Source organism: Chelon labrosus (assembly GCF_963514085.1).
Source record: "Chelon labrosus genome assembly, chromosome: 17".
Taxonomy (NCBI): Eukaryota; Metazoa; Chordata; class Actinopteri; order Mugiliformes; family Mugilidae; genus Chelon; species Chelon labrosus.
In genome coordinates this window covers 24,307,255-24,332,003 of record NC_140350.1, presented here as the reverse complement: position 1 = coordinate 24,332,003, position 24,749 = coordinate 24,307,255, and the positions used below count along the sequence as shown (strand labels likewise).

At 42.6% G+C, this 24,749-nt stretch overlaps 1 protein-coding gene across 2 annotated transcripts in view; it reads left to right on the top strand.

Moving 5' to 3' along the window:
* The window catches only part of pof1b (POF1B actin binding protein), a 32,862-nt gene that overhangs the window by 4,001 nt on the left and 4,112 nt on the right, over positions 1-24,749 (top strand). For both annotated transcript variants that reach the window (XM_084565423.1, XM_084565422.1), the window contains exons 3-12: positions 14,071-14,315; positions 16,131-16,164; positions 16,337-16,414; positions 17,115-17,207; positions 19,489-19,602; positions 20,349-20,501; positions 20,594-20,716; positions 21,120-21,269; positions 22,943-23,013; positions 23,166-23,280. In XM_084565423.1, the coding sequence (XP_084421549.1) occupies positions 14,071-14,315; positions 16,131-16,164; positions 16,337-16,414; positions 17,115-17,207; positions 19,489-19,602; positions 20,349-20,501; positions 20,594-20,716; positions 21,120-21,269; positions 22,943-23,013; positions 23,166-23,280 (1,176 nt within the window). The remainder of the gene's footprint in view (positions 1-14,070; positions 14,316-16,130; positions 16,165-16,336; positions 16,415-17,114; positions 17,208-19,488; positions 19,603-20,348; positions 20,502-20,593; positions 20,717-21,119; positions 21,270-22,942; positions 23,014-23,165; positions 23,281-24,749) is intronic.

Genomic DNA, 24,749 nt, shown 5'->3' with positions numbered 1-24,749 from the left:
ATATGAAAACTGATTAAAAACGCAGAAATTATTACAACAGTTACAATAATACAGTCGAGGATGAGGAAACTACACATTGAAACCTCATTAACAGTCGATGAAAGACCTTTGGGGAACACTTGCAAGTTGTAGGTGATCCCAATGTCTGAAAACGTCCATGAGAGAAACGTGCTGTAGTTTAGTCGGCGGGTTTAGCTTTTTGAAAGAAAGAGAAAAGACCTTTGAGAGATAGACATCTACCTTAAATCAAATTACGGGACTGGTATCTCAGGAATTTAGACGCTGTTCCTATGAAAACAAACAGCAAGCAGGTGACAATCATTCCTCCACTTTAATGTTCCTCTGAATTTAAACGAGACAAAAACACCTCTGCACACTATCGGCGTCATTTGTAGACGTGTATGACCCTGTCACTGTTACTCTTCTGTCCGTCTTCTGGCCCAGCAGAACGTTGCAGGAGCCTAATGAGATCCCAACGGAGAGACCCCAGACCAACTTTCCTCCACAAAATATTTGTACTCGTGCTAGTTGGTCTGGCTTCTGGCTGTCTCCGTAACAGATTGATCAGATGTTGTTTCGGTATTTTTAGGTCAACAAAAGATGCCAAACTTCTGAGATGCAGAGGACAACCTTAAAGAGATAGTGCTGGACTTTTAAAAATAGTTTCTGTGTTAACTCCATCAGCGCCAAATGAAATCTAGTGTAAGTGCTGCCGTTTCGTTGCCGGTGTTGTTAGGTCAACCAGCATTATGTTATTTGCTGGGGATGAAAGAGTGTAGCTAAGGTTTGATATCCACTTTTAGGGATGCGCCCCCTATGTCACGCATGTAAACACCCCTACACCAACGAATGGGTGCCTTTAAAAAGCAGTGTGGCGCATACACACAGGCTGACATGTGCAGGTAAAAGACCACTCCGTCCACTCATGTTCCTCACTAGTCTGCCACTCCTAGCAGCGTGCTAATAGTCCCGCTAGGTTTCCATTCTATCTCACCACTCTCCACGCTGTAAACCCAACCAACCATTCAAGCATCAGCCTTACCTTCTAATCACTGACTGGTCTTTTCCGTGCATGTGTCGGCCTGTGAGTGTTTGTCATCATGTTGCTTGGTCTAGGGGAGTGTGTGTTGTGATCTTTGCGGTTATGAAGAATGAAATAGAATCTAGGAAGCAAAAAAAAGTTTCTGACGCTGTGCAGGTGAAGGATTACAGTCTAAACAAGCTGATGTGGCTTTTCCTCGTTGAAGAGGAACTGTACAGTGTTTGTATAATTACTCACTGCCAGAGTTTGATACTGTCGCTTTAAGACATAAATGGGCAAATTTGTGATTTATAGTCTCATTGCTGAATGAATACATGACCGTATTAAAGTATTTTTGACACTACAATGCTAAAGACGCCTTTTGGTTGGTACCAAAAAGATCTTACATGAGACCTAGATGGTTAGAAATTTAAAACATTCAACCAAATGCTGCCCAGGTTCCACTTGGATTTCTTAATGGGGTTACAACCGTCACTGTTTCAATAAAGCCAAAGTTTTTTTCCAAACGCCGGCGTCTGCGCCAGCTCTCCAGAGGCTTCTACGTTAGAATTGTAATTATGTGGTAGAACGTGAAGCTGTTCCTTCAACCTGAGAAACAAAAAGAAGAAAAAACATGCAGGGGGGGGCGTGCAGTCCCTTTGTTAGCGCGGCAGAGACACACCCATGAAGCATGAAGCCTCAAATCAGGAACACGTCTGTTTGCAAAAGTGCAGGTTTTGTTTAAAAATCTTCTCGGCTGAGCCGGCGGCAGATCACTGCGCACGGCGGCTTTCGGTGTGCAGCAGCTACGCCCTGCACTTTGTTCATAATCACAGGACCTTAAAACTGTCGCAACATTAACAAACCACACAGGGTGGGTGCTGAACTGAGGCGTGTCTGGATGCTTCCCTGAGGCCTCCGTTGTAGGTGGGGGCATTCCTTTGATTTGAACCTGCAGCGTCATGTATGGAAGCCTGTCATAACAGGGAGGTTCTCTGATTTATGGCCTCGTTTTTCTTTGGCACAGCTCGATGAAGTCAAAAGCTGTCGTTTGTCTCCCTGCCACCCAAACAGTCCTTGGCCAGTTTGACCAGAAAGAGATCAGTCCTGAAATCGAGCACTTGATTTTGCAGAAGTTATCCATTTCTAAGCATTGCTGAAAAACCCTAAATTAATATTTCACACTTAGAACAAGAAGCTTCTCAGTAATAAGTCAAGCAATAAATCAGCCAATAGTTTTTTGACTCTTGAATAATTCAGCTCAGTTTAGTTCCTATCTTTATTTTTCTACAAGAGGAAATGTTTTGAAGTGTACCAGCTTAAAAAGCCGTAAACCTAACATGATAAAACATTAAAAAAAAAAAAAAAACATTGCTCAGTGCAAAGGTCCACAATGAAATCACCCATATCTGAGAATCAAGATGAGATAAAGCGCCAGACTCTTTGAAGTTGCAGATGAAATCAGGGATCTTGTTTGCAGTTATAGAAGTAGAGCTCTCCAGTGGCATCATTTGTAGTTTGTTTATTTGGAAGTTGGTTGAAATTATCCTGAATTAACCCGTTCATCAGTGTCTGGTTTACGGTCATGAAGGTTAGAATGAAATGAAGGGTGAACTCCGATATTTCTTCTCCTGTACGTCATGTGCACAGCTTACCAGAGTCACCCCTCTAATCTGCTTTTGCTCCGACTCACTCGGTGCGTGTTCATTCTTGTCTGCTGCCGCTTATGGAAAATGATTTGTGCTGTCAGGCTTCAGGCTCTTATCCTCTGCTCCTCGACCTAGCTGAGGAAACCTTTTGATGATTTCATTGTTCAGCGAGGGCAAAGTCGGATGAAAACGGCTGTCGAGGAGCCACGAGGGCCACACCCCTACGTGTTTTTTCTACAGGAACAGGAAAGTTTCTCAGCCTTGCCCTGATTTGTAACATCATGACTTTACACCAGAAGACACTCCGAGGGCGAGGGCTGCTGCTGCGTGACATGATTGCTATTTTTGGAGACTTGAGGTTCTTGACCGGGATGTAGAAATTTCTCGACTTGCGGCATGTGTTGGAAATAAAAACAGACCCAGAGGTGGAGCTGGCGGGTCGGACGGTTGGAATGTGTATGGACGTGTGAGTGGGAGGGCAAATGGCTGTAGAGTGGAGTGAAAGTTGAAGTGCCAGGTGTCAGGGAGGCTTTGCTTTTTGGCTTTTTCATAAGTCATAGCACTTTGCAAAATGAAGAAGCCACACAGAGCACAATGAAATGAAAGAATCTGCAGTGTAGAATGAGAGTAACGAAAGGAATTCCTGCTATGTAGCACACCTGCAGGAGCCACAGATGTGGAGGCTTCCATGTGACTCCGTAGGAGGAGGGGAAGTTAATAGGCAGTGACTTAACATGTGCACGCTGCACCGTGTTTGGTTGACACTGTGCAGCGTGCACATTGTGGAAAGTTGGATCTGCTGCAAATATGTGGACACTGAATTCAACAGAAGACGATGATCAAGGTGTCCACATAGACTCTGCCCCTGTTCATCTTGTTTTTCTACCTCCATGTTCCTGTCCCTCCTGGAAACTCCTCACCTGAGGTTTACCCAACGTGCTGAGCAAACGTGCTCAGAGAGAATGGATTTATTCCAACCAGAGAGAAACCAGCAGATAGATCAAGTGTTTGCATGGTTCTTAGGAGCTACTTTCTTCCTGTTGAATGAATTATCACAGGTTTACACCACCCCTCTCAGTCTGATTAAAAACTCCCTCTGATCGACCTGGTCCGGTTCTGATTAAAGGGTGGTCACGTGGGGCATTTTTATTCTGATTATTAGTGGAACATTGCCGTCTGTGTAAATATAGCTGTTTTCCTGCAGTCAGAGTCACAGCTTGAGTCTCGTTTTAAACTGAGGAATCATTTGTTTTAAGCAGTAAAGTCATAAAAATGTCATAAAAATGACACCCGGGCAGTTGTTCACATGCTGTTATAGTTTGAAAGAATGTCCCTTTTCATGATCTTTTCAAGCGTTTGACAGCAGTGAAACAACGTCACTGCCAAAACCAACACGACTTGATAAATTAACAATGAGGATCGGCGATGAGTCAATAGAAGGCTTGGCACGGGCACGGTAGCAGAAGCATGTTCTGATTAACTGACTCTTCTCAGGCTCAGACTGGGCCTGCTTTGTGCTTCTGTCTCACACCGTGGGCCTGCAGAGATGAGGGGGAATTCAGCTTTTGCACTGATCTGAATCGTATTTGTCGTCAGCCTGTTTACCTTCCACAGAAAACCACAAACGTGGAAGATCAAACAGTGACACATAATAAAGGGAGGCCTCTCTGAACTGGTGCGACACCTGAACTGTGGCACGCCAATGAGTCTATAGGAAGATGTTTGCAGGTGTGTACAAGACGCCACAGAAAACCTCATATATGTTGTGATGTTTATGACCTGACAGAGGGTTTAATTTCTGCAGGATATAGGTAAAACCAAGTCTGAGCATGTATACGTGTTTTTCTCTGGCTTACTTTACAGTAAATAGAAACCTGAGTTCTACAGTGATATGGGAGTGGGACAAATTATCTTATCTCATGAATTGAATGGGAATAGGGCTGTAGCAGTCTCCACATTATTTTCTTTATTAGTTAAGTATATATATTGTCTGAAATGTACTGGAACGTACTTTTTTTGGTCCAAGCAGAAACTCAAAAGCAGATTATGTTCATTTTAAAATGCAAAAAATCCTCAATTAAATCTTTCAGTCATTGACTTGATTATTTATTCTGAGTGCTGGACCTTTCTAAGGCTCTTTTAGCTAATGTTTAGTCTGCCTTGATGTTGAGCTAAGGTACAAAGGACTGCACATAATACAGTTTGGATTTGAATATTCCGCTTTTGCTGCAGCCTTACTATACTTTCACTTTTCACTTAGGGTGGCTTTATTTTTATTTGAATGCCCCGCACCACCTGTACTTTAAAGTCTAACAACACTGGTGAGGGGATATTTGTCCTGGCTGTAACATTCAGCAAATTCTTCCATGCTTTGGGAGATTTTCTGACGTTGTCACTTCAGCGGTGCGATGAGAGAAGAGCTAGTCGACCTGAGTGAAAGGTGTTTCTCCTGTAGTCTGAAGTGTCATTAGGCAGGAGGGTTGTTGATGGACATGTTTACTGATGAGGCTTCGGACTTTCCTTTCTCTCCACCTGCTCCTCGTGTGCTGCAGCGGTAATGAATGTTTGAGATTCAAGGACTATGTGAAAATGACGAATCTGAGAACTAATTTTTTTTTTTTTTGGGGGGGGGGGTTCGTTAGAGGCTTTTCTCACCACTGCAGGGCATGTGAAGCATTCACACTTAATTATAGGATGGTGAAGGAGGGCGTTGCATTGTGGTGAGGCAAGAGGACGTCACGCTTTTAGGAGCAAATCTCTTTAGTGCTTCAGTCTCTGAGCCAAACAAATCTGTTAAAAGTGGCTCCCCAGCTTTAATTAAAAGGTCTTAAATATATTTCTATATTTTTTTTAGCTTCCTCACATTAGGGTTGTCTCTCTGGAGTTGATTTGCAGCTTTAAGAAATAACACCAAAACAAATTCAAAGCCTCTCATTCCACACTTTTACGGCGTCAACAAGATTCACAGCTTCGCTCTGGATATACGGGTTTGCAGTCGTAATTTCTGCGCCGTCAGCGTTCGCCGCATCAGTGATGTTACGAGTAAACAGATAATACGGCTCCGCTCTGCAGCCGCTATGGTGGTGCATGTGCAGTACGCAGGGAAAGTGGCACACGTGGAACTTTCACTCTTTTAAACGACTCGTTTTCATTCATCCTCAAAAAGCTGAAACACGTGTGTATCTTTTTTTTAATCTCATCACATCAGTACGCCATCTGCTGCTGTAGCACGCCCTCACTGCTGAAGCCGGGAGGGTGGGGTGGGGGGGGGGTGACTGAGTTATGGCCTAGTGGTGCAGTCTGATTGCATCATGTGTAAGTGTGGAGTTTTTTTGGTTTATATTGTGGTTGTGAAAGATGAGCCTGATTAACAAAACTGAAATCCTGTTTTTCATGCATGTCCCAATCATATTTATTTTGCTCCCCCGCAGTAAATGGAGCCACTACAGTTACTGTAGGCTGCATCAGACTTGGGTGAACCTCGATACCAATCATTTTAGAAATGCCTGGACTGACCCAGATACCGACATCCCTACTTGTTAGTCATGCTCTGACCAACCGGTCAGCAGAAACCCGTCGTTGTTGTTATAGAAGTCTTGCAACAACCTGTACAACCGTGTCGACCTCACCCATGCTTTTTCTCATGCCGTTTTTCTGACATACAAATGTGTGATATCAGAACTATTGGCTGAACAAACCCAGAGTGATTCAGATTTGTAATAATAAATAAATGAGACTGAACACATTTTGTTGAAAGAACACGGTCTTGTCTCACGGACATTGTGGACATAAACTCAATCGCAGTGAAATGATGACAGCTCCGACGCCTCTGACGGCGTTAGTCACACACCTCTGATGATGACTGTTTAACGTATGTACAGTAGTATCAGTTTCTCCTGCAGTTTTCCCACACACAGAACCTCCCCTCTAAACTGATGTGTTGTCGTTAATTAACTCGGTTGCTACGGCGACCTCTGGATTACCTCAAGATGTGGTTGAAAATCTTCACTTAGCATCACCTGCCTCTGATCTCATCCTCGGCTTAACTGCGGTTGTTCCTGCGCTTCCCTTTTTGGTTTTGAATGAATAAATCTGTCTCCCTAAAAAGGTGCGGCTGAAGGTTGCTGGTTTTGATGTTTTGCTTTGATGAAGCATCCTGTGCACAGAAAGACCGGCTTAATGCTCAGAATGTGAGATCACACTTTATTCATTTAGATAAACGGTTGGGAATCAAAGGTGGTAGATTTGAGGCCTGGTTTGCAGTTGCATGAAAGTTTGAGACACTGAGTATGCGCAAAGCTCATATTATCCCAGGCATCCTTAATATTTTTCTTTCGGTCTCTTATCATTTCTCACACACAACCGAAACCTTTATCTCATCGACCTGTTTGTCATAGTTTGGGAAATCGGGAAGTGATCGAAACAGCAGAAAGCAAGCAAGAAGCTGGTTCAGCTCCAAAGTCCTGCTAGACAAGACATCTGAGCAGCTGAGATACTGAAGTAATGCAAACTTGAAAAATATCCCTCCAAATAAATGCGATTAATTTGAGTTAATGTGAATTAACTGTGCAAATTATGCGATTAATCGCGATTAAATATCTTAAACTATTTACAGACTTAAACCTTATTCTGGAAAACACTTTGAAAAGAGACTAAAAACTTGCTGCGATTCAGTCGTCTCAGTTTTTGTCTTGCTTCACTGTCGCACTGAGCCACACACAGGAATGACTTGAGGGTTTTTACAGTAGCCGCACACAAAGACATTCACAGAGACTCACACAAAGAGGCTGTGTGGTAAGGTGATTCTTCTCTCTCCAATAACAACCTCTAGTGTTACTCGGTCACACAGAGTGCTGGGAGCCCAGGACGTTGACCTACATCACACACGGTGAAGAAGCGAGGTGACGTATTGAGTTTAGATACTGAGTTACTGGTCCTCGGGGGTTCTCATCTCATAGCTCGCAGGAGTGACATAAAGCCAGAGCAGTCAGCTGATGACGATAAAAAGATTTTTGTTTGCATTCGAAACAGGACGGTGCTGCTTTGTAAGCTTATTTGTCAACTTGGACAGAGACGGTTCAAACTACACAGCCTGGTCAAATAAAACCTCAACTGATGCAAAAAATAGTTTATTCTCAGTTTATCAGAGCAGAGAGATATTCATTTCTCACATTTAAGCTGCTGGGACCAAACAGTATTTCACATTTCTGCTATAAGAGTCCATAAAATGACTTAATTTAAAGGAAATAACTGGTGTGACAGAGATATACTCTGTTCTCTCTGTACTCTGACTCTTTTCACGGTCAGTCTGCTTTACTAAACCTATCATCACAAAGCTGTTGTTTTCCTCCCACATGGTCTTCACAGCTTGTGCTCGGTGCAGCTCAGGATCCCTGGAATTTAGCGTCTGAAGGTTAGCTGCTTATTAAAGCCTGTCAGAGTCCACCCGGGGCGTTTTTTCTTTATCTGCAGAACCTGACAAAACAAAAACAGCTTCAGCTTCACAGCTGCTCCTGTGTCAGAAAAGTCACAATTTAGTTTGGTTGAAAATGTTTGATGATGTCTCTGCAGAGATTTTCCCGGGCCAAAAACTTATCTTCTAAACTATTTTGATCAGTGCAACACATCATGAATCGATATTCAGAATCCCTGCTCTTATATATAGGTAAATGTTTGGTTTGAACAAAGGCGTCATCCTTTTTTATTTACCTTTTAATATATCCTTTAAATATTAGTCTGTTTTTGAAAGTAGATTTACTGGATGGTTGAATTAATCCAGAAAAATTCCTTAATGTTCCAGGTGATTATTAATTGCTTATTCATTTCGTATTTCATTTCGTGGTCTTTATTTTGACAGTTGCTAGTGGAGAGAGAGACAGGAATCAGTCAGAATCAGAAAACTTTATCAAACCTTCAAGGAAATTGTTTCCCACAAAGTGACAGTTGCAAGGAGATGGAGTAAAATACAAATAGAATAAAATAAAAATAGAAATATTAGCAGAGGATGGTGACATTAAGTCTAGAGTTTGGTGGCCATGGGCAGGAATGAGCTCCTGAGGGGTTCTGAGGTGCATTTAGTTTAATGGTGGTGAGTTTGGAAGACATGCAGCAAAGGGCGAAAGCTGGAACTGAACCTGTGACACTGCTATGAGAACTATAGCCTCTGTTTATGAAGCTCATTTCATATTTTATTGGCCATAATCATTGTAAATCTATCGCTACTGATTTCCTGATTCAACAGAAATTATTCATTCATTCATCTTCTGTAACTGCTTATACAAAGATTTGTTGCATTTGCACGGTGCTTTACCTCCAGTAGTCTCTTTAATACTGTTTAAATCCAAACGGCTTTCAGGTCTGACGAAGCCGTCAGGGTTCTGTCATGCTTTGGATCTCTCTCACATCTTGGACTAATCTGGTTGCGTGAAACTGCAGCGAGATCACAGAAAATTAATAAATCGATCGGGGGGGTTTATGAATCGATGTTGGAGCTTTTTAATCCAGATCGATTTGAGTCGGAAAATTGCTTCTTGTTGTTGTTGTAAAGCTTCAAGTTCAACTGTCACTTCCGTCAGTGTGTTAGGAGAGGTTAAGAGTGAAATACTGTTTCTCCTAGTCTCACATACGCTGACAAGACATTCTCCACTATACATGCACGCACTGCTGCACTACTCTACAACATGACCCAAATGACCCAAATATAAAAAGATTTAGAGTGTAAGACTATCAGGCACACAGAGGGAGTCATTGAGGTTAAGTTTGCTTTGTTTTCAGAGAAAATACTATTGTGACAGTTCATCAAATGAAGTGAAAGAAAATGGATCCTGTGTGAAGTCAGTTTAAACTGAACCATTGACTGCAAACTTTAAATGTAAGACGATGAGAGCTTTGTATGTTAATAACGTCTTAAAGAAGAAACATTAGACACCGGCTTGTATTTACTGGCATTCAAACAGGACTGATATGTAGCTGCATGTCTGGTGATACCGAGCACCTTGCTCCTGTTTTTTTTTTTTTGACTCCAGACTGGTTTATGAATGTCTGTTATCTCCACTCTCCCTTTCTCTGGAAGAATGACAGGTATGTTAGTGTAGCAGCCACAGCCCTGCAGACACACCCACTCCCGTACAATCCCAGGCACCACACATGGACATTCCTTCTACACTTATATAATTGCTTCTCACTTTTCTGATGTGAAAAGAACAAGAAAAGCAGAGCCCTTAATCCCGCCGTGACCTTTGAGCCGTTCCGGATCATAAACCAGGCTCAAGGTTTCACGCCGTCTTCGCTGCAGCCAGACTTTACAGGGTTTGACTTTACAGCTCTCCAGATACCAGAGTTATGTGTCACTGGAGTGTCTTGCTTTGGTGCCAAGCTGCTATTCAAACACGGTGAAAGCCCTGAAACTTGCTGTTCGTTGTGTTTAAAATATCTGCTTTTATTCACAGTTAATAATTTAGAAAGTCTCCATTCATCACATTATCACAAGCTTATTCATCATGAGTGAGCGCTTGGGTTGGTCTTTTGAGGCATTACAGTTTTGGAGAAGCCAGAGTTTATGTTGGATTTGAATCAGATCTGACTTCCATGGAAGGCCACCTCGCTGCTTGTGTTGTTCTCCACTTCCTTGGAATTTCCTGCGTTATTTTTCTTAATGAAAACAATACTGTAACTCAACACATGAGCCTTGGTTTCCTGGTTGTGGCCCGAGACGCAGCTCGTCAACAGGCAGGCAAATGCTTGGGGCCCAGGGCCGGCACAGCCCCCCCCCCCACTCCACTTAAAACTACAGCATTGGCAATGTGTTTCAGTGTTTTCAGTGACAGTAGACAGGGACTTCTGTAAAGGCACCTAATACAACTGTGCACACACAACCCTGTTACATGTCAAGAAGATATCCGGCTGGGAGCATAGACTGTATATAAATATGGACAATACGTCTCCACTTCCTTGATACAGGCGCAGCCAGTACGATCAGTACGATCCAAAAGTGGAGCCACGTGGAGCCGCGACATCGATGCCCCGCCCACACTTCCTCCAGACTCACTCGCGTTTTCGTTTAAATAAAACTACTCTCTGCTCTGCCTCCACCAGTTACAAGGAAATGTTGGATTATACACTGCACTTGTTTATTTATTTATTTTGTTCAACTCTCACAGTGTTATTGGACTCATGGAGCGGTTGGCATGGCAACCTGTAGTCATCGTGATGTCACATTCTGTTTCGATAGCATCAAATAACTAACTAAAACGAAACTTAAAAGAAAAATGGACACTTGCGTATGCATAAATATTATATTAAGTACCTAAAATGACAGAAACCATCCTTTCCATGTTTTAGTTTGGCCCAAGTCCCGCCCACTAACATGGAGGGGGTGGAGCTTATGACCTATACTGCACCCAGTCACCAGGGGGAGCTCTACTTGCTTTGGCTTCACTTCAGTTCCATCAGCTATCTTTATACTGTCTATGTCTAAGAATAAAAAAAATGACAGATAATGAAAGAGGAAAAGGGAGATAAGAAAGCAAGGCTAATAATAAATAGCTAACTGAATGCTGCTTGTCTAGCCTTAACTATGGGGGACAGGCATTTAAATAAAATAAGTCCCACTAGCACCACATTATTTCTTTAGTTGTTTATTTCACCTGCTCCATTGTCCATGACTGCATGTGAGCTGCCAGCGTGAGTCGAAATACTGCCACGAGGCGACTTGTCAGCTTAGTGAGCGAGCTGTAAGATTGTGAATGTGCTCGTAGATCTTTCAAGATCAAGATGCATTTGAATTGGGAAACCTATCCTTTGAACTCGGCCCTGCTATCTTTCTGTCATGTTTATTAACTGCAAACTGGAGGTTTTTGCCAAGGGCCCCAGTAGTCCCGAGAATCACCTTTGGTTGTGGTGACTTCATAGTTTACTCCTAATCCCATCGGCTGTGCTGCTGGGGGATTGTCACATGAAATCCTTGGAGATATATGAGACAGGGGACCTTTCCCATCAGTAGTATTTCTTCTCCTTGCAATCTGAAATACCAGTTTATCAGGAACACGTGTACAGTACAACTCTGGTGCTATCAAATGCAACTGTTTTGCGGCAACTTCAGTTGAAGCTTAAATATTTACCTTTTGTCTGAGCTGCAACTAAGAATGTTACCGAACATTATGTCTAACTGCTGCGGGGCACTGTGCTCGTCTTCGCTGTCCTCCAGTGACACAGTAGTGTAAAGTTCGGCCTCCTGATCTTCTCCGGAGCCTTCGTGGAATCTGGCTGGACCGCTCTGCACAGCCGTGACATCATGTTTAACCTAGTCAGTGGACATGGAGTAATAATGTAACTGAGATAAATATGTAGAAATGACTCAGTTTCTCCTTTACCTGACCTGTCTAAACATTTGGGAAGGGGTAACTCACTTGGTTTTTATTCCAAAGATAATTTCATGTGGGCAATGAACACTATGAGATTAAAATAATAATAAGTGCAAAACTGATCTTTGCGGAAATGGAAGAACTTCTCTTGAATTCAGCTTTATTCCCATAATCTCTAATTATACTGTAGGATCAAAATAAAATGCACGTTTTTGCACCAACGGTTACCAACATACAATATTCGTATATATATTGCATATATTTTTCCCTATATAATTAAAAGTCCCTATTTCAGTAAAAGTTTAACCAGCAGAATGCACCTAAAACATGAAAGATAAATATAAATATGGCCGCTGATATATACGGTTTTTGTTCTGTTGCACGTTATTTGTTAATTCTGATCAGAAATTCAGTTGTTAAAACGTTTAAGTCGTGTAAGTGGTAGTTAAGGTTAGCCTGGTGAGACAAAATAAATCAGATATAACCACAAAAGTTTAACATCCGTTTACCACCCATGTGCCGCCCAGGGAGTGGTTTGGGGATTAGCTGCTTGCTCGAGGCACCTCAGGCATGGTCATAGTATGCGCTGGCAAAAATGAAATATCTTTTCACCACTGTCAGGCGTAGCACTGATGAATTCATTCAGTGCACAAGAACACTCACGTATTCTGTTAAAGTAGATGCATGTTGGGGAATGAACCCCCGAGGATTTCATGCAAAAGAAAACGAATGCATCATTTTGACAGAAATATTATTGTCTCCAATGAAGGTAATAATAGCAGCTTATTGCTAAGCAAAAACCTGTGTACCAAAACCTGTTATTGTATTATGTCATTTTTATTGTATCTCCAAGAAAAACAGTCCATTGTGTGAATTTGAGAAGGATCAGGCTGTAATCAAAGTCAGGACTCAGGACCGGAAAGCCCAGAGAATACGGTGTTGCCACAGGGGTTTACTGAAGGTCGGATGGGTGTAACTGAGAAGAAATAATATGCAAATTACTTTTTAACCACCGGCTCTGTCTCAAAGTGCAGCGCCCGGTCTAAAAATGGACGTGTGAGAGGTTGGAGCAAGACTTCCTCAAACAGCGTTATCGTGGACGACCGGTCGCTCATGCATGAACAAACACAGAGTGTGACTGGCAGGTGTTTGCAGAGAGTGAAGGTGCTCAGTGTGGGAAGAGTACACAGCTCAGCGTTAGATAACCAGTTATGCAACTACTGCTCGAGTGGACTCTGTTGCTACATGTAGCTAACAGGAGGCGATGGGTGTGTTCGCATCACGTTGTAGGTACAGTTTGTAAACTGCAGCACGGAAAGTGTAGGATTCACTCGCTGCTATGCAACAGTTCAATTTCTGGCATGTGTCGATAATATGGGTACGGCCCAATGCTTCAATGCACAAAGTCAAATCCATAAAGAAATAGTTTGGATGATGATTTTTGATCCTAAACCCCATACAACGATTTTAGGGATGAGCTGGAACTCAGACCGAAACCCAAACTCTATCACACACCGACAGGAGTGTCTTGTGAATGAATGGGAACAAATCCCTGCTGACAGCTCCTAAATCTTCCCCCGTGGAGAGTCTGACTGTTACAGCAGCAGATTAAGGGCCATGTTTTTGCATGGCGTGTTCGACTATGGATTTTGATTGTCCACACAACATGACTAACATATGATTTACCCGCGCTTGTCCGTACTTGTAGAGATGTCTAGGGTGAAATGGTTATTCATGACTCCCAGCACTTTCTGACACAGGGCTAGCCTGGAAACCAGACGAACTTTCGCCACCCACGCGTTGTTTTGTGGTGGAAAGTTGGTCTGGAGTCTCTCCGATGGGAACTGATGCTCTAGCCTGGATTGGGTGGTTGGTAAATCTGATTGGAATTCTTTACAAGAACTTCCATTAAAGTATTTTAGATGAAGTAGCACCAGAATCTTTAACTTGAAAATAGGCCAAGTGCAGAAAATGTATAGAACAAAAAAAAACAAACACACAGTGGTTAGACATCTGTCCCTGTCCCTGTTATCTGCAGGAGGAGGAGGAGGAGGAGCAAACGGTGGAGGTGGAGGAGATGGAGATTGTTAACGTCATACAGCAGAAGCCACCGCCGGCCATAGAGAGGATCTCCAGATGTCAGGTGAGGACCGAGCTGAGGGAGATACCAGAGCCCACGAAGCTGGACACGCGCTACTTCGGCGAGCTGCTGGCCGACGTCTACAGGAAGAACCGCGACATCCACTCGTACATCTCCGACAATGTGTCCAAGATCAGTGGACAGTAAGTACATTACATTCAGCTCTTGTCTGCAGGACATTTCCAACTGTGATATTCATAAAACCAATCAGCCACAACATTAAAACCACTGACAGGAGTAGTAAATAACATCGACCATCTTGTGACAGTTCAGTGTTCTGCTGGGAAACTTCTGGACCTGACATTCATTGGTGTGGATGTTACTTAGACATGTAGCACCCACCTAGACCAGACCAGGCACCCCCACCCCATAGCAATGACACTCCTTGATGGCAGCACCCATCCCCAGCAGGATGCAGCCTGACACAGACACACACACAAAAACACTTTAGGAACAACAAAAAAAAAAAACATGAAGAACAGCACAAGGTGTTGACCTGGCCTCCAAATTCACTAGATCCCAAACTGATCAAGTATCTGTGGGATGATCCACAGAGGCCCCTCCCCTCAAGGCCCCCCCACTAACAACATTCAACGCCCTCAGAAGGCCCATGTCCATTCTCTGATGAGTCACCACAAGGGAGACCTACACAATATTAGAAAGGTGGTCATAATGTTATGCCTGATCAGTTTATGTGCACCCAGTCCTTAGACTGACTCTAAACCACAGGGTAGTTTTTATAGCTGCTACAAAAATGTTTTTATTGGATGGGACTGACTGCAGACGAATAACCAACAATGATATCATAAACGTTCTGGTTTTATTGTCCTGGCATCAGCGTGAGTAGAATCTCTATCAACATTCATTTGTGGGACACTGTCACGGAGACAGACGCTGGGTTTGGCAGCTTTGATTAGTGAGCCGCAAGCTCAGACAGGTCAAAGGCTAGTTTCGGTTTGTTCAGTCAAATCAAAATTCTTGCAGTTACAAGTCACGGTTGCGGTTACTTCACACTTCTCCTGCAGGGTCAGGGGGTGCCACCGTGGAGCTACGCTGGGGAATGAAGGCTTGGGAAAGTGACGCCTGGGAAAAGACACAAATAGATAAGGCTTTATCGTCCCAAAGAAGATTACAGACAGAAACATGCAGAGATTTATACAACAACCCTTCACTCTGGATCTGTACAGAATCCATGAGGCTCTACGGTTTCACTGAGATGTTTAGGACGACTTTGTTCAGTTTTCGTAGTCATCAGTTTATCGTTACGCGGCTGACGTCACCTGAAAACCTCGACGAGGCAGGTGTTGACAGGTAACCCAGGAGCTGTAGGTCAGGTGATCCCAGGCAGCCAATCGGAGTCAGAGAAAGCTTAAGTGAGGATTGTGATCATCAGGTTAACGCCCGGCTGATGCATGTGGCAGTGACAGTGTCCCGTTAGAGAGCAGCAATAAACTCATCCTCCAACTTTTCACCTCTCTGTCAGCGACCCATGACACGGGAGTCTCTCAGGGACAGTGACTCAGGACAGGGCGTTATGGTTCATCAGCTGATCCTACTAGGATTATACTAACAAGGAACCAGGATATACATAATCACATGTTCCTTCATTTCCAAATCTAATCAAATCACTCTCTTTTAAACATAAAAAGGTGTGGTGGTTAGCACTGATGCCTCACAGCAGGAAGGCTCTGGGTTCTAATCCATGGTGTGTGATGTATCAGCAGCTGTTAAACTGCTCTGCTGCGTCCCAGATGATGTTTGTCTGCATACAGTGTGAAGCTCAAATACTGGCAGGGGATGCACATGGAGACATAATTTAATGCCAGCTGTGACCCCAGACTGCCCAGGTCAGATGTTAAAGCAAGGCCTCAGACGTGTGAATCACTGCGTTCATCCTGCAGATACACACTCACACACAGCCACCCTGATTGTTTGCGTTTCCCCTCTGTGTGTTACAGGAAACTCCAGATGGATTCCTGCAACGACTACAAGGTGAGAAACACACAAGTCTGGACGGAGGCGTGCGGTCAGTGCGGTCGGCATCGAGCGCTTACTCACCACTCGCGTGCACGCTGAACACAGGCGTTAGGTTTCCGTGTTTTTCTCAGGCGTACAGAGTGAAGGTTTGACCCTCATCAGTTTCATTTCTGTGTTCTGCGTTCAGACGGAGAAAGAGGTGGAGGCTTTGATTCCCAAAGGAGCCACTGAGCTGACCAAACAACAAATGCGCTACCTGCTGCAGGTGAGAACTCAACCATCATTCCAGTTAAATAAACGTTGCTAAGTTAGTTTTAATGTAATTATGAGGCATTTCTCTGCATTGAAACCCTTTCCTGTAACGTGCATGTGTATTTCATCACATCAGGTATCAGGTCATAAAGAAGATGATGTGAACTGCTCCACTAAAGTCTGATATCGCTTTTTTTAACCCCATTATTATACCATTATGTATCTGTAAGTAAATATAAGATAAGATAAGGCTGAACTTTATTAACACAGAAGGAAATAATATTAAACAGAGCAAAAATTACAATGCACTTTTATTAAAAAGGTAAGAAATATAAGCAAAGAACAAAATAAATAAATGTACATGGGTTTAGCAGCAGTGGAGAGTAATGCACCTGCTGCTGCTAATTACAGATTAATACTTTACATGATGTTGGAAATAGATCACATAATTTATTAAGGGAGAGAAAAAAATTGGCATAAATATGAATTATTTAGGGATGGCACTGATGCTTCACAGCCAGAAGGTTCTGGTTTGTTATCCATGTCATCCCTTTGCATGTTCTCCCCGTGTCTGCGTGGGTTCTCTCCAGGTTCTCCAGCTTCCTCCCACCGTCCAAAGACATGCTGGTTAGGTTCATTGGTGATTCTTTAAATAAGTGGAGGTGTCTCTCTGGCGGCCCTGGTCTTAACCCTTCTGTGTCTTTCTGTTTCAGACTCGTCTCACTGCAGACAAGAGCATGCGTCTGCTGCTGTCCACCTTCAGCAGTCTGAGAGAAGAGCTCCTCCACATGTCTGAGGACCTGAGGGTGAGAGTCCACACCTTGCTCTGAGGCTAACAGATGCTAAAAGGGCTCCGGTACAAACACAATGAGCCTGACTTCTGGCTGATAGGTGAAACAGGATCATTAGAGAGCAGTTCATCAGTAATTGTGGTTTTTGAAGAAACCGGAGCTTCCAGTTTGACTCGCGTTGGCAGTAGAACAAAACAATTATCTACGGTAACAAACTCATTAGCACATTATCAAACCATCTTGCCGATGGGAGTTCAGTACGTAATAAACAAATTTCTCTGGAATAAGTATCCACAAAGGTATGGACATTGTGGAGCATGTTTCAACCAATACAGAGCAGAAATTAAACCTCTGCACGCAGTTTGATAAGTCCTACCAGAGCAAGGAGGGCATTCTCAATGAAAAGCTTAATCGCTGTTACTTGTTCGTTTTAAAGTTGCTATTTTCTAGGCTACTTAAAATAATTAAAAGAACAAACACTACATTTCAGACGGTCACATTTTCATGTTGTAAAACAAAGAATGCAAATAGTCTAGCAGACACAAACACTAGTGAAGGCAAAACACTGACTGCATAGATTATTACTTTATTTTCAGGCTTTTTATTTGCGGTTCTTCTCCTACAGATTTGTTCTCGTGTAATTGTTGCATAAATACACATTTCAAGTTCCTGAATAGTCAAACATGGCTCACAGCTGGCAGCATAAACTGAGGGATTGAGCAGTGTTTTTACTATTTAGGCCGTGCATTTTCCACCAAGGCCTTCAATTACCTTGTGTATATGCAATACAACAGGACGAATGCCACTACTAAAGCAAAAAACTCACTTTCTGCAGCCACCAGCACCCAATAAAATATCAAAAATGTCCATAACAGATGTAAATATAATTCATTTTACTCACCAGAACTTAGAAACTATTCAGAGTTCTCCTCAGAGCCTGTCAACCAGGGGTAGCGCTCATAGTTGCTGACCTGAAAGTGTCTCTGGCTGGGTCAGGCTAGCTAGCTCCAGGGTTGGGCGGCCTTTCCTCACAATATCCAGCTTTTCCTGGAAAGTTCACCGTGAAAATGTCTTTCTAAGAAGATCTGCAACCAGATCGATAGCCGGATAGGCAGATTTCTGTGACTCCAGCAGCACGTGACGTCTGAAATATGATTGGATAAAAGATCTGATGCAAAGTTACACTGGCAGAAACACCACAGCTGAGAGACAGACAAGACTTAACATGAAAAGAATAAACTACTGGGAATAATTTCATAAGATTAAAGGGAAAATATTAAAATGTAAGTGAGTGATTTTGATAAAGTTTGACGGCCCACCACTGCTATTGCTGCAGCCCAGATTCTGTCATATTTATTCCTTTTGGCAGGACTGCGACTAAACTACATCAAATAAAATCCAGGTCTTTACTCCAGGCTGTGTCAGGCTAGAACAGTATGTACCCACGGGATTAAGAGCACATATCGCATGAGATTTTTATGAGACATGCAAATTAGTTCAGCAGGTATGTGCAGGTTTGATGCCAGATAATTACAGCTTATTACTGTCATTACTCACACACTGCGGTCGTATTTATTGTGTAGTGCCCTCGAATTCCTGAACATATTCAGATCAGAAAGTGATAAAGTGGAACAAAGTGATGTAAGATTCTTTATTGTCCAATACTCTGTAACAATGCAGCATCATCACCAGTAATTAAATTCTTGGTGCATGGAGCCCACTTGACTTCATGGAAGCAAAAATACGATAAATAAAATAAAAGATATATTTAGCAAAATAAGATAAATATATAGAAACAGAATTGTGCATGTGTATTTGTGGCAATTCAGCTGTTCAGTAGCCTGATGGCTTGTGGGTAGAAACTGCCCCTGAACCTGCTGGTTCGAGTGCAGGTTCTCCAGAACCGCTTGCCAGACGCTAGGAGTGCAAATGGTCTCTAGCTGGGGTGGCTGGGGTCAGAGGATCCGCTGAGCCTTCCTCCTGCAGCGCTGCCTGTAAATGTCCTGGATGGTTGGCAGCTCTGACCTGGTGATGCATTGGGCTGATTTTACCAGCCTCTGCAGCACGGACACCAGGATACTCTCAAACTTTTACAGACGCAGCAACCAGAATACTCTCGACGGTGCATCTGTAAAAGTTTGAGAGTATCCTGGTGTTCGTGCCTCAGATGCTGCAGGAAGAAGAGGCGCCCGTGTGGCGTCACCAGCTGAGATCCTCATCCTCACTAAACGTGTGAGGCATCTGTGTAAGAGCAAAATAAGCTAAATTACTTACTGTGCTCTGTCTGTGCTCACAGCGTCTGGAGAGTGAGAAGGAGTCTTTGGAGAGAGATCTGAACTTCAAAGCGGACCAGGCCCGGCAGTACGACTCGCTGCTGGAGGCCGTCAGAGAAAACAACAGACAGCTCCAGGTAGGTGCTCTGTTTGTGTTTGGAGTTACTGTGGACGGTGCACACATTTATTCTTTTTCTTCTACAAATAAAAATACACAATTTATGTCTTTATCCCTTATTTTCAATGCTTTCTACCAGTTGTAATACAACTAACTACACAGTATCTGGTCTTGTGCACACTATATAGCAGGAAGAAACTCTTACTGCACAATTATTGCCTTATTTCTCTTCCAAATAAGTCGTGCTAACTCGTCATTTTGCTTCACATGCGTGTGATCTGCTGACTTTTGGTGTCGTCTTCTCGTTTAGTGCGGAAGCTTGAGGAGGACAGTTTTATTACTGCTGAAACAACAAGAACGAGACACGAGTTGTTAATTAAACTCGTGCAATAAACTCTGACAGTAACTGTTAAATTAAAGAAGACGAGATGAAGTAATCCCTTAATAAATTTGCAGCAGCAGACCGTTAGGATAAAATAAGTGAACATTAAGACAAATGGAATATATTGCAGGTGACAGAAGTTATTGCACAAGATATGCAATTAGCGAAATAGCTAACGTCTCTGCCATACTGACATAAATATTTAGTTCAAACTGATATAAATGTGGTGGATGAAATATCACAGAACGCCCTCAGCAGCCTAAAATGTAAATATAAAAACTAAAAGTGAACCTCACGACCGTCAGGGTTGCAGGAACCTGTCGCTGCAAAGAGCAGCAGATCACATCGGGCGTTTCTGAATCTATGTTGGTTCTTCTCTGCAGCTGTCTCTGAAGGAAACCACCGCCGCCCAGCGCTCCCTGGAGAGCCAGCTGATGAGCACCAGGGGCTCCGACTCCAGCCGCGACTTCCAGCTCAAAGAGGTGGAGGGAAGAGTGAGAGCGCTGGAGAAGGAGAACGAGATGCTCCGACAGAAGGTCATTCACCGTTCGCCCCAACTCCCAGACATTTTTATCTGCAGCTGCATGAAAGGGTTCAGTGTTTCAATGAATCTCTCTGTGTCCGTTAGCTGGCAGGCCAAGGCACCAGCACCAGCACCCTGCGCTTGAAAACAGACGAGCTGACGCGTCAGTACAGCGAACAGCTCCGGACGATAAGAGAAGAAAAAGAAGAGGAGCTACAGAGGCTCAGGGTGAGAGGGACAAAGATTCATTTACTTAATCTTCACACTACGAACCAAACAGAAAGTTACAGATGTGCTTTGGACAGCTGTGTTTGTGGACAGGAAGTCAGAGAAAAACCCAACTAAAGTAAAATGTGTGACTCATGATCTCCTGAAGACATATCCTCATTGTTTTGTAGCTTCCTTTGCCTGGTTTAACCATTTTTATGAAAACATACGTGCAGCACTACCTACATATCCATTAGTTTCACATTATCTACCGTAACGCTCTCTGACCGTTTATATTCATGCATATAAGCTCTCTCCAGTCAATGAACAAAAAAACAAACATCTCTTATGATGAACAAATCAACATAAAAGCAAAATACTGTCATTTACATGCTGGTTTCACTTCCGGTTGTTTTTGTTCCAGACCCAGATATCAAGGATGGAGATGGAGATCAGCACCTTCAGCAGCACTAGCCAGTCGTCCTCAGCTTCAGAGAAGACCCTCCAGCTGAAGATCTCAGAGCTGCTCACCATGCTGGACCAGCGGCAGACCACCATCACCCGACAGGAGGAGGTCTGCAGCAGCGAACACTGTTTTTATCTTCAGCCGTTTCGCTGTCGTTTGGAACCAGACAGATTCATTTATTTATTTAAAGGCCTCTGTCCCGAGACCGAGATATCTTCAGGTCTCGTAGCTCAAAAGCGACAAACTTAGGTTAGGAGACCAGACATAAATGGCCTGAGTTCATCCAACATTCACAGATTTCATAGCGTTAATAATATTTAAAGATTCATTTCGAGTCTTTTCATTACTTCAGTTCTTCTTGCACCGTGCTTCTGTATTCGTTGGTGTATTCGCAGCGCACAAGTTGAGCTCTCTCAGCCACCGTAGTATTACAGCATGGTAGTACCTGCATGTAAGGCAGGGAAAGAAATCCAGACAGCCACCAGACTCCATTGATAAAAATGATAATTTTACATGCACACAACACAGAAGCTTCCTGTCCACCGTTGCCTCGATAATTCACATCCAATACGTTAAAATACCTTTTGCTGCTGACCTCTTTCACAGCGGCTTGGCATATTTTTTTAATTTAAATACAGATTAAAAGGAGCAAGTTTCATGCATAACTTTACATTAAGTTGCACTGAAAACGGTGGAAGCCTGGAATGGTAGAAATCATTTCAGGAGGTTTTCAGTTAAGGCAGCGTGGATGGGTTTGCAGTAAATTGACCAAAACATGCAAAACCTCATTTAATTGGAAATCAGAAACAGAATCTTTACTGTCATTAAAAAAACAGTACAACAAAATTGTGTGAAATCCCATGCAGTGCAAAGGAAGCAATCTAACTAACTAAATATTTACAAAGATTAAAAAGAAGAGAAATACTAATTAAATAGAGCAGAAATTAAATAGACGTGTGTGTATAAAAACCAGAAATAGCTCTAGGCCGCAGCGTCTGTGTGCGTCATATTCCCACAGTTTTAACCGTCGTGTATAAAATTATATTTACTTTGTTTTATTGCCAAGATCTTGAAACAGTGACGTGTTTATAAAAAGGAAACGGTCTGAAACCTGGAGGAGAGCACACCTGAAGTCTCAGTAATCCTCAGTTAGACACTGAAATACAACATATTACATCAGACTGATTAATGTTTTGTTATTACTTTACCACTGGAGCGACGGCGCTGCTGACGTAAGCGCTTCTTCTTTTCATCCTGAATAGAAACCAATGTGGATAAATTCAGTGTAATGACCCAGAATAAGTCTCTGCAGACACGGCTGCTGAAGACAAAGCCGTTCCTGGTTTTCATCCAGTCAGGCAGAAACAAGCTGCATGACTTACCTGGAATGAAGTGTGTGAATGAAAACAGCTCGTTACTGAAATACTAAACCTGTGAGCTGCTTCCTTCCCTTATTTCACCTGATTTGTTGCCACCTTTCAGGTCCGACCGCATTCTGACCTTTTAGCGGCATCGGCTGGAGCGTGGCTCTTAATTTAAGCTCAGGAATGTTTTTGCCACCTCAGGGTGCTGGCACCGCATACCTGTGCTGTAGTTTCTCATAATGACACACAAAGGGAGCTTGGCTCGGAGTTAATTTGCAGTGAAGAAAAAGGAAAATGTGACAAAATCTGCTCAGAAACAAAGACCTATAAACAGAAGTTGTAAAATGTTCAATTCTGTATATTTTTAATAAAACCTGTGCTCGACTGTGCTGACCTTTGTTCTCTTGCGGCCCTCAGGAGATCAGGAGGCTAATGCAGGAAAAGAACGACCCCTCCAAGAACGTCACCAAAACCATCATCACCAAGAGGTACTGTATTTGATGCTGAGATAATATAATCAGTTTGAGTCACTAAAAGACAGAATGAAACTATTTGACTGTGCAGGTGACCCAGTGTACATCTGCCAGGCCACGATCAGCTCTCAACCAGAGTATTGTGTAATATTTCCGTGTGTTTTCAGATACAGGAACCAGTATCCGATCCTCGGCCTGCTAAGCGACGACTACCAGGTCACCTCTCCCATCAAAGAAGCTAAGACCATCGTCATCGAGAGAACCGGAGAGATGATCAAACAGGTAAAATAACAAATACAAAAATAAAACTACACTCTCCAAAGATTGATGCTCGATGAGTCGTATGGTAAGATGTCAGCAGGAGGTGCAGGAGTCTTTCTTTATAGTGAATGTTTGGTGAAATGAAACAGCAGAAATCCAGCTGGATGAGAGAGAAGGTCTGAGAGCGAACGACGGACAGATCACTTCTCAGGAACCTGCTGGCGTTGAGGCACCGTGCTAAATTCTGTCTTACAGCAGATTAGCTTCGCTGAGTCGCACTACATTCCACATTGATGTAGTGAAGGCAGGACCCAGAGGTCAGAGGCTGCAGCGTGAGCGAAGCAATCTAAAAATACATGACAGAGTTTAAAAGGTGCTTAGCTTCTGGAACTTCTCTACGTGCATTTTTGTTTAATTACACCTCACTTTGAAAAGAGAATTTGATTCACGTGAGCCCTTCTCCAGTGAAGTTGGGAATCATTCGGCTGGATCCAGTCAAGTGGAAATAAAACACTTACAGCGATAACTATTGCTTTCATTCCTTTACACGGCCATCTGCAAAATGCAAAATCATTTTTGCTAGCTCTGCAGTGCTGCACTGCATTCTGTGCTTTTACTCTTATGTTATTTGTGCTGGTGATTTGGTGCCACCTTGTGGAGTAAAGCTGCAGCTGCAGACAGTTTTATTTAATATCATATTTGAGATATTGTTCAGTTTATCACCTTCTCCTTAAGAGGCCAGATGACGGATGATGTGGGGTTTCTATTTTTATTTTATTTTTCTTATTTATTTTGGGGTTTCTAATCTTGTTTCCAGTTTAAACACATATATCGCATTGTTGTCAGGAAAATGACGAGAAGGAAATGAACAATTTTCTACTTGGTATATTTTTTTTGCATGATGACTGTGCATTAGCCCAAACTGTCTGATAGTAATTAATCTTTTTTTTAATTTCTTTTCTTTTCTTTTGTTTAATTATTTTGTTTTTATTTTTTTGGTTACTGCCTTTTTCAAATTATTTAAATGAAATTTATTATTTATGTATTTCTGTTGGATTTATTGTCTGGTCTGCTTTGAACACTAGAAGAACTAGAAGTCACCGAATTCACGTTTTTTAAAATAACAAATCAAATATATTAAAGATCTAAAGCGATATTAAAGATAAATAATGAAACTTAATAATATATAGGAATATATAAGGCAGTATAAGAATATCTTAAGGTTTTTCTGACGTGTAAATGATGTCATCTTCTAGTTTTATGAAAGTGTTTATGCACTTTTAATAACTTTATTAAAGTTATTAAAAGTGAGAGAATCAAGGCAGCTTCCACGTTTCACTGCAGTTCAACCTCAGTTTAACATGCAGTGAAATAAGCAGACGCAATCTAACTATTGGTGCAAAACTGAATTATAAAACGTCATACATCTGCACTGAGTGAGAGGAACGACCCAAGACTGGGAGAGAACACAGTGTGTGTTGTTGTTGCTG